At 45.7% G+C, this 9772-nt stretch overlaps 2 protein-coding genes across 2 annotated transcripts in view; one reads left to right on the plus strand and one right to left on the minus strand.

Annotated features, from left to right (window-relative positions):
- Positions 1-3669, plus strand: part of EAH_00038990 (hypothetical protein, conserved) — a gene marked incomplete at both ends in the record, with an annotated part of 7297 nt that extends 3628 nt beyond the window's left edge. Inside the window, 5 exons of the mRNA XM_013395399.1 lie at positions 5-192; positions 1202-1338; positions 1851-2366; positions 2938-3339; positions 3458-3669. Of these exons, the coding sequence (XP_013250853.1) occupies positions 5-192; positions 1202-1338; positions 1851-2366; positions 2938-3339; positions 3458-3669 (1455 nt within the window). The remainder of the gene's footprint in view (positions 1-4; positions 193-1201; positions 1339-1850; positions 2367-2937; positions 3340-3457) is intronic.
- Positions 3670-4662: 993 nt separating this feature from the next.
- EAH_00039000 (saccharopine dehydrogenase, putative) lies at positions 4663-8185 on the minus strand (the record flags this gene model as incomplete). Its single annotated transcript, XM_013395400.1, has 8 exons — positions 4663-4898; positions 5169-5200; positions 5697-5774; positions 6051-6217; positions 6520-6683; positions 7143-7246; positions 7423-7617; positions 8106-8185. The coding sequence occupies 8 exons, from the start codon at positions 8183-8185 to the stop codon at positions 4663-4665; spliced, it is 1056 nt and encodes a 351-aa protein (XP_013250854.1).
- Positions 8186-9772: the final 1587 nt, after the last annotated feature.

A 9772-nucleotide genomic window follows, 5' to 3' on the forward strand; every position in this document is an offset into this window, starting at 1 on the left:
GCAGCGGCAGGAGCCGCTGCAACAGCAGTTGGAGCAGCAGCTGCAGCGGCAGCAGCCGCTGCAGCAAGAGCAGCAAGAGCAGCAAGAGCAGCAGCAGCCTGCTGCTGCTAGTGCTGCATTTGTGTTGTTTTGTGTTGTTGCTGCTGTCGCCTTTGAAGAGAACAACTGCAGCAGTTGGGGTTTATTTACAGTGTATCTATCGTATTGCTAGCTTGTGCTGCTGCTGCTGTTTCTGCTGCTGCGTCTGCTGTTGCGGATACATCTGCTGCTGCTGCTACTTACGCTCCTGCTGCTGCTGCTACTGCGGCTGCTGCTGCTAGTGGTGGCAGGGCTTCGATAGGGGTAGTGCTAATTCAGCCCCTAGTTTACCCATTGTGGGTGCATATAAGACAGCCGTTGCTGCAGCTTCTACTACTACTGCTGCTGCTGCTGGTGCTGCTGCTGCTGCTGCTGCTGGGAGGCATAGGTCGTTGTTAGATGCGTACAGGTTGGTGTTGTGTGTGCTGGCTTGTATATGATGTGTGTATGTTTTATTCGATTTAAAATGAATATTTAATGTAATAAATGTTTTAAATTATTATATTTAAACTAAAAAATGAAAAAAATTTATCCCAGATGCCGGTCTGGTCTGGTCATTGCAGCAGCGCAGCAGCAGCTGCTGCAGCGTCTTTCGTTTGTTGTGTTTGTTTTTTTCCTCTCTTTTTGAGGGTATTATCTTTTATTTTTAACTTAATATTCTTTTAGGGTTAATTAAAACATAAACAAACAATACGCTGCAGCAGCAGACGCCCAAGTGTACAGACAGATATTACACATCCCCCCAATGGGGGAGGGAGCAGTGCCAGCAGCAGCAGCAGCAGCAGCAGCAGCAGCAAGAACAGCAGCAGCGAACATAACAGCTGCACTTCAGTAGCCTTAAGAACTTCGTTTAGGACCAAGCAGAATCTAGACCCCTCGCTGCTGCAGCTGCAGCAGCGGCTGCTGCAGCTGCTGCAGTAAGACACGTGGGAGCTGCTGCTGCGCTGCACCGATGGGCCCACCCTAGCAGCAGCAGAAGCAGTAGCAGCAGCAACAGCAGCAACAACAGCGGGACCAGCAGCAACCGCAGCATCAGCAGCAGCAGCAGCAGCAGCAGCAGCAGCGATGTTCGGTTCACAGTTTGTAGGAGTCTGCCTTTGCTGCTGCGGCGCCTGCTGCTCAGCTGTCGGTCAGGTGCTGCTGCGGAAGAGCCTCTGCCGGCAACAGACAGCGGCAGCAGCAGCAGCAACAGCAGCAACAGCAGAATCCCCAAGAGGAGGGTCCCCTTTGCTTCGCAGCCCTCGGTTTCCTGCCTCCGTCGTTATACCTGCTGCTTCTCCTGCTGCCGCTTCTGCTGCTGCTGCTGCTGCTACTGCTGCGAACAGCAGCAACAGCAGCAGCAGCAGCAGCAGCAGCAGCAGGAGCTTGCGTTGCTGCTGGTGGTGGGGTTTACGTATGGAGAGAGCAGCAGCATTGCTGCTGGTCTCGCTGCTTTGCCCTCTCTTTTCAGTTTTAGGCTATACTTTCTTACCTGCGAGTGTCTCTGGCTTCGGGGCGCTGCAGCTGCTGCTGCTGCTGCTGCTCTCAAGGTGTCTCCTCGGAGAGCAGGTTCCTCCCATACATGCAGCAGGTAAACCCTAAACCCTAAACCCTAAACCCTAAACCCTAAATACTGCTGCAGAGAGGCCCCCCAAATGGCTACCAGAAGCATAACCGTACTCCGTAGCTCTTAGGGTTTAGGGTTTAGGGTTTAGAGTTTAGGGTTTAGAGTATAGGGTTTAGGGATTAGGGTTTAGGGTTTAGGGTTTAGGGTTTAGGGTTTGAGCGTACAGGAGGGTTTCTCGCGGTGCCTGCTCTTGCACTGGAAGCCGCAGCAGGTCCTCAGCCGGGGCATTGCCTCTCTATAGAGCAGCTGCTACGGCAGCTGCAGCAGCCGCAGGTGTTGCTGCTGCTGCTGCTGCTGCTGCTGCCGCTGCTGCTTGCTGCTGCAGTCATACGCTGGGCGGGAATCAACACCCAGACGCAGACCAACCAGGAGCTAGAGAATTGCTACCGCAGCAGCAGCAGCAGCAACAGCAGCTGCAGCAGCAGCAACAGTAGCAGCAACAGCAGCAGCAGCAGCAGCAAAGGGGATGTCGTTATTCCAGAGGGATTCATTGCAGCCCCACAGACGGAGCGGTTGCTGCAGCAGCAGCTGCAGCAAGAGCGGCAGCAGCAGCAGCAGCAACACAACCCCCCCGACTACGACAATCAGCAGCAGCAGCAGCAGCAACAGCAGCAGCAGCAGCAGCAGCTTTCCTTGAAGTTTGCAGTGCCTATTGCCGTTGGAGTTTGTGCAGGGGTCAACCGTCAGTCTACTGCTGCTGCTGCTGCTGCTGCTGCTGTTTGCTTCTTCTGTCTCTGCTCTCTTTCTCATATATTTATTTATTTATTTATTTATTTGTTTGTTTGTTTATTTATTTTACTCTGCTTTATATACACAGCGGGTTTATTTTATTTGTTTTTATTTTGCATACACCGCAAACTTAGTGGATACTGTTCATGTGTATAATATTATATATATAATATAAATATTATATATATAAATATATATATTATATATATAATATACGTATATATATATTATATATAATATACACATATATATATATATATATTTTATATAATATATTATACACTATTAAAGGTGTATTATATGCAATAATATATATTTTGTGTATAATAAATATAAGAAGTATATTAATTAAATAAAAATATATATAAGGTGTAGAATATTAACAATATATATATAGTAATATATATAGAATATATATTCTTATATATTATATTTAAATGTGAAGTGTATTGTACGTAGGTGCTGCTTCTATTTTTGCTGCTGCTGCTGCTGCTGCTGCTGCTGCTGCTGTTCATCTGCTGCAGAGCTGTTAATAAAGACGCTTCAGACGTGGATAAGGGAAATGAAGGCAGCATGCAGCAGCACCACAGCAGCACAGGTGCTGCTGCTCAGCAGTAGCAGCAGCAGTAGCAGCAGCAGCAGCTTGACGCTGCCTTGCTGGCTGTCGCCTGCTGCTGTGGAGGCTCGCTGGGGTGTATGCGTAGTGCTGCTGCTGCTGGGTTCTGTTGCTGCAGTTGAGTTGGTGCTGCTGGTGCATGCGTTGAAGCTGCTGCCGGCTTCATCTGTAGCTCCCGTATCGCATGCAGCAGCAGCAGCAGCAGCAGCAGCAGGAGGGCGTTTGCTGCTGCTAGAGCAGCCGCAGCACCCTGTCTGGTGGCTAACGGGTTTGCTGCTGCTGCTGCTGAGTATAGCCTTCATGGGTGCAGGTACTTATATCTCCTCCCTTGTCTACAGGGCTTTCATGGCCTCTAAAGGCCTTGCTGCTGCTGCTGCTGCTGCAGTTGCTGCTGCGGCTGTTGCTGCTGCTGCTGCACTGACCTGGAGGCCTCGACGCGAAGCGGGGGAATCAACTGACCAACTCGTGCGCTAACCTGCAGCAGCAGCAGCAGCTGCAGCAACAGCTGCAGCAGCAGCAGCAGGAACAGCAGCAACAGCAGCAGCAGCAATCTCTTCAGTGGTGGAGTGCCTACAGCGGCGACACGAAGAAGCCCTTCGTGGGTAACGCAGCAGCAGCAGCAGCAGCACGTTGGCTATGAGCCCGTGCGTTTGCTGCAGCAATTCAAAGCAAACGCTGCTGCTTTTGCTGCTGCTGTGGCAGTAGTAAGAGTAGCTACAGCAGCAGCAGCACGTGCTGCTGCTGCTGCTGCTGCATATTGCTGCTGCAGTAAGCAGCAGATGAAGGATGAAAAAACAGCAGCAGCAACAGCCTCAATGAGGGCTGCACAGAGACTTAAAGAACAGCAAACTAATATTATTATTATTACAAAGATAAAAATTATCTAAGTTGTTTGTTTATTCATTATTATTATTAATTATTATTTATCAACACCATTTAATATATATATATATATATAATTATCATATTATTATCTGTCTCTGTCTTCTTCTTCCTCCCTCTGTCTCTATTTGCGTTTTTCTGTCTCTGTTCAAATGGGTATCTGGAGGCACTGAGCTTTTCTATTAGCAGCAGCAGCAGCAGCAGCAGCTGCTGCTGCTGCTGCTGCTGCTGCTGTTGTTGTTGTTGCTGCAACGGACTTAAAGGGGCAGCCACAAAGTGAAATTGGTTCATGTGTTTGATGCAGCAGCTGCATTTGCTGCAGCTGCTGCATTTGCTGCAGCATGTATCGCTGCTGCTGGTGTATGTGAATACTTGTGCTGCAGCTCCCGCTGCAGTTTCGGTGGTGCTGTCGCAAACATTGAATTGTGCTGCTGCTGCTGCTGCAGCAAACAGTCACTTGGGCAGCAGCTGCGGCTGCTGCAGTGTGTATTGCTGCTGCAGCATGTATTACTGCTGCAGCATGTATTGCTGCTGCAGCATATATTGCTGCTGCAGCATGTGTTGTTGCTGCAGCATGGATTGTTGCTGCAGCATATATTGCTGCTGCAGCATGGATTGTTGCTGCAGCATATATTGCTGGTGCAGCAAGTGCTGCTGCTGCAGCATGTATTGCTGCTGCAGCAAATGCGTATATGTGTGTGTGTGTGTGTGTGTGTGTGTGTGTGTGTGTGTGTGTGTATTATGAACAGAGTCAGAGAGCCTTCTTGGTTGTTTGCGTGTCTGCTGCTGCTGCTGCTGCTGCTGGTGTTTGTGTATTAGTTTGTTCATAAACTTTGCAAGTAATGCCTTTAGCAATAAGACGTTTAACTAACGGATCGCCGATACCCGCAGCAGGCGATAGCACCCCCGTTAGAGGTGTGCAGCTGCTGAGCTGTAAAGCAACAGTAAGTGCTGCTTCTGCAGCCATCTTAGCTGTTTCTTTATACCCTGGATCGCCTAAAGTGCTGCTAACAATTGCATGAATTTTTTCACCTGTAACTGTTCTACCAACTGCTTCAATATTAAAGAAACCTGTATTAAGTGTCTGTACACTCGGGCCTTCACCTGCTGCAGGCAGCAGCTTTAATGTGCTTCCAATCCATCTAGTTATAGGGCATGCAAATGATAATAATGCTGTGTATGTGCATAACATACATAATACACAACTTAATAAATTAAAACTGCATGCAAGCATCTCATAATATACAAACTCGCGACCGTATCGGTAATCTAGTAAAGCGTTTGTCCACCTATACAAATCATGCACACACAAAACATATATTAATTTAATTATTCATTTATCTTATCTTATCTTATTATTATTAATATATATTAAATTGTATTCATTAATTAGTTTAAACTATAAACACATTTAAAGGCATTAAAAGAAATAAAAACAAATTAAACATGTATATGTAATATGTAAAAAACAAACAAACACAAACACCCAAAAATAAAAAAGAAACAGACAAACAAACACATAAAAAATTAAACAAATAAATAAATAAAATAAATATATAAAACAAATAAATAAATAGATAAATAAACAAACTCAGAAGACCTACAAATAAACAGATTAAAGAAATGCATCAAACAAAAACAAAACAAAGCAAACAAAACCCCAAACCACCGCAAAAAGAAATAACAACAAATTGTACAACGTCAAGTAAATAAACAAATAAAATAAATTAATTAATTTATTAATTTATTAATTAATTAATTAGTTAATTAAATATTTCCTCCTACCTAACAACATTTTCATTAACGCGCGCCATCACATAAAATGTTGAATAGCCGAAGTCGGCATCGCGATGCAACGCGCAGCTAATCACAAAACCAGCAGCAGCAGCAGCAGCAGGAGCAAGACAAATAGCAGCGGCACCAGCATCAGCAACAGCAGAAGCAATAAAAGCAACAGCAGCAGCAGAAGCAATAGCAGCACAGCAGCAATAGCAGCAGCAACAGCAACAGCAGCAACACCACCACCACCCCAACCACCACCAGCAGCAACACCAGCAGCAGCAGCAGCAGCACCAGCAGCACCAGCAGCAGCAGCAGCAGCAGCACCAGCAGCAGCAGCAGGAGGACTAGTTAGCCTACACTCTGGGTTGCACAGGCAGCCCTGCGAGGCTGTTGTGGGGTCCATCGACTGCATGCGCTGCGAGGTAATAGGGGCTGTTCATCGCTTTGTGCCCAATGACGTTCAATGCAGACGCAAGCGTTGCACCTGAAATCCCTCCTCGTATGCTGCGCACTGCTAACTTCACCTGTACATACACCCCACATACATGTATATATATATATATATATATAGGTATATATAATGCAGTTAAAAGATATAGTAACAGATATTCTGCAAGAGGGTGTCGTGAAACATTTCTAAATATATTTGCTTCGATACATGCATACGTTCAAATGCGCAGGCTGCAGTTGCTGCTGCTGCTGCTGTTGCTGTTGCTGCAAAGTCGCTGGGTATACAGAAAGAGATATATAGATATATATATAGATACACAGATATTATAGATAAGCGTCTATAAACTTAGATACATATATATATATATATACTAACCTCTCTGCAGGGTTTCTTAGTCTTTTCTATAGCTCTATTTTGAATAAGCATTACTGCTATGTCGCTGGGTATGCTGTCAAAACCGCAGAAAGATATCAGCTTCACTCCTCTCTCTTTTGCTGCTAAGCCGTGCCGCGCATGCAGCAGCGCAACAAAAGGCATCTCTGCATGCAGCAGCAGCAAACGTAGCAGCAGCAGCAAACGTAGCAGCAGCAGCAAACGCAGCAGCAGCATACATATCTAGCAGCAGAAGCAAATAAAATAGCAACAAATGCAGCAGCAACAAGCATAGCAAGCGGCAGCTAAAGGCATCTCTGCGTGCAGCAGCAGCAAATGCAGCAGCAACAAACATGTCGAGCAGCAGCAACAAATGCTTCAGCAGCAACTAGAACAAATTGAGGCAGCAGCTACACCGCACGTCCAACCCTCAACCGCTAACCACTACTGCAGCAACACCAGCAACAGCAACGACAGCAGCGGCAGCAGCAATAGCAGCAACAGCAGCAACGACAGCACCAATCACAGCCAGCAACAGACGCAACATCAGCACCAGCACCAAGCAAGCATCCAGCAGCAGCAGCAAGAGCAGCAGCAGCAGCAGCAGCAGCAACAGCACTTGTTACCTCCAGTAAGATCGCAGTAGTGCGTCCTCGTCTCAACGCATGCACGCGCCACCGGCTCTCCATACAGCATATAAGGCCCCACAGTCGTCAGCAGCACCCGGCATCTGCAAACCACAAACCCTAAACCCTAAACCCTAAACCCTAACCGCTAGGGCTCATGCACTGCAGTGCCCCTCTGCACAAATCTCCCCGAAAGAGCGCAATCAGCATCTTTCTTCAATACAACCCCTCTTTAGGGTTTAGGGTTTAGGGTTTAGGGGTTAGGAGTTGTGTTGCTAACCTCTTGGTGAAGTCTAGGAGAGATTTATAGTCGTCTACATCAGCAACAGCTGTATGTATGTCTGCTTCATTGATTGCATATTTGACAGAAAGAGACTTCTTCAATTCTTGCAAACGAACAGCGCTGCGGCCACCGAAGATAAACTTCACTCCGCTGTCTTTACCATAGTTGTCGCAGAGATAGGAGGCGATAAGTCTGAAAGACAGCAGAAAAATAAAAATAATAAATTTATAAAATAAAAGAAAAAGAAGAGGAAGAAGGTGGGGGAGGAGCAGGAGAAGGACAAGAAGAAGAAAAGACATAAATAAATGAATACATATATATACATATATAGTTGTATATGAATTGCAACGCCTCTGTAACAGTTTAATATATTGCATGCAATCCATACACGTACACACACGCATCATAAGACCCTAGGTGTGTATGGAGGGTAAGAGAAGAAAGAAAGGTAGCTGCAGATGCAGCTAGCCATCAATAACACAATGGCTAGGCATGGCTGAAAGATTGAAAGTACAGAAATAGAAAAAAGAAAAAAGTGCTGCTCCCTCATGATTTAGCCGCGTCTATAATCATCCAAAGGTGTGTATGTACACCTGAACTCCTCCAATTAATGTCTGCTAATAGAGTTAAAGTAATGAAGCTCAACCACAGTTTATTTAAAGCCGTACTTCCCTACAAACCCTGTACTACCCAGAACGCCTAAGTGGAATTCGCGCTGTTCATCGACAGGCGGAGGGGCTGCCGCCTGTTTAGATGCCATTGGTGCGGAAGGAGGGAAAGAAGGGAATAATTAAGGAGTTTATTCTGTTATTTATGTAAAGATAATGGAATATTCTTTGAAAAACAAAAGAAAAGCAATGCAATTTGCAGTGCGGCAGAGCAGAGTCGTTCAACGTCGCGGGCAGTGTGTGCGTGGGAGCGGAGCAGAGGATATGCGTTCGTTGAGGGTGTAAAAGAGGAGAAAAAAGACATTCTTCTCCTTTATATTGTCTTATTGACTCAAATAAATCCAATAAACAACTTTATTCCAAACAAGAAAGCTTCCAAACGCTGTAAGTCATTGAATAATAAAAGCAGAACACCGCACACCTCCCTGTCGTGCAGAACACGCAAGCCGCTATCATATAGGCTGTACAGACACCTGAGAATATCGGGTAGTTTGTAAGGAAACATAATGAATATTCAAGTTATTAAGAAGATAAATCCACACAAATATTAATCAAAACAAAATATCTTCTCTACACCTCAGATCCATCTCCTCCGCTCTCCACTGCCAGTGCGTGTTCAATACACAACCCTTTGCAAATTCAACCACAAAAGTCATATCTCTGCTTTATTTTCAATTATTATTCTCCAAATACCATATATTCAAAGTGCCTATCTATTCTTTAACCCGTCGGGGGTTGCAGTTCACCTGAAACCCCATAGACAATAACAGCTCAGCCGCTATCCAGCAATTCCTGCTGTTCCACAGCCGTACTTATATTGTGTATTAAATATACAAACATAGATGTATATATACATATTTATGAATATTTATACATATAGATACACTTTATCGGTCTTTATTCTTGATAACACTGCCGTTGGCGTTCAGGTGGGTCATCAACATTGTATAAAGTGAATTTGCATAGACAGCTCCACTATTCACAGGCTCGATATTTGAGAACAGCCTTGGAATCAAACTTGCTGCTGAATCCTCATAGTGAAATATATATATATATGGCCGGCCACCGTTGAGGTGTATAGGGTGTACAGACAGTTGGGTGTCTGATGGCTGCTTAGAACCCAAGGAGATGTATGGTTTTAGTTGACAGGCTGAAACTGAGCTGTGGAGTGCTGGGTTGCGGGGGTGACTCTGCAAGATAGGGGAGAGGTCTCTCCTCATCCTTAGAGCCGCAAGATCCTTTTGAGCTCTGTTCAGGATGCTTAGAAACAAGAAGAGTAGTCAGCTGTTTTTGGAGTTATAACTGCACTGAGTACTTGAGTTTTCTTGCAATTCTCGTCGGCCCAAGGCAACGACAGTGCAGTCTTGGTACAGTTGTTAGTATAGTATGGTTAAGAAAGACAGCTGTGGGGTGAGGATAGCACACTGCACCTTTCTCTCTCAACCATTCGGTCCCATCAACTATAACGCCATTCCTCGTCGTTAGCTTTGAGCCGTCGCAACAGACTGCACAGCCCACTAGAGCCCATGTATTCCTTACCATACTGAGGCCTAAGGCAACCAACTGCTCTCCTGAGAGGAGCTGGAGAGGGATTGAGGCTGCTTCCCCTGGCGGACGCTCCTTCAATTGTCGCTGTCGAAGATTCAGTTTCCCCCTGGAGAAAAGGCTGAGACTTTGCT

The sequence above is a fragment of the Eimeria acervulina genome, genomic scaffold (genome assembly GCF_000499425.1).
Source record: "Eimeria acervulina Houghton genomic scaffold, Eah_scaff453, whole genome shotgun sequence".
NCBI lineage: Eukaryota > Apicomplexa > Conoidasida > Eucoccidiorida > Eimeriidae > Eimeria > Eimeria acervulina.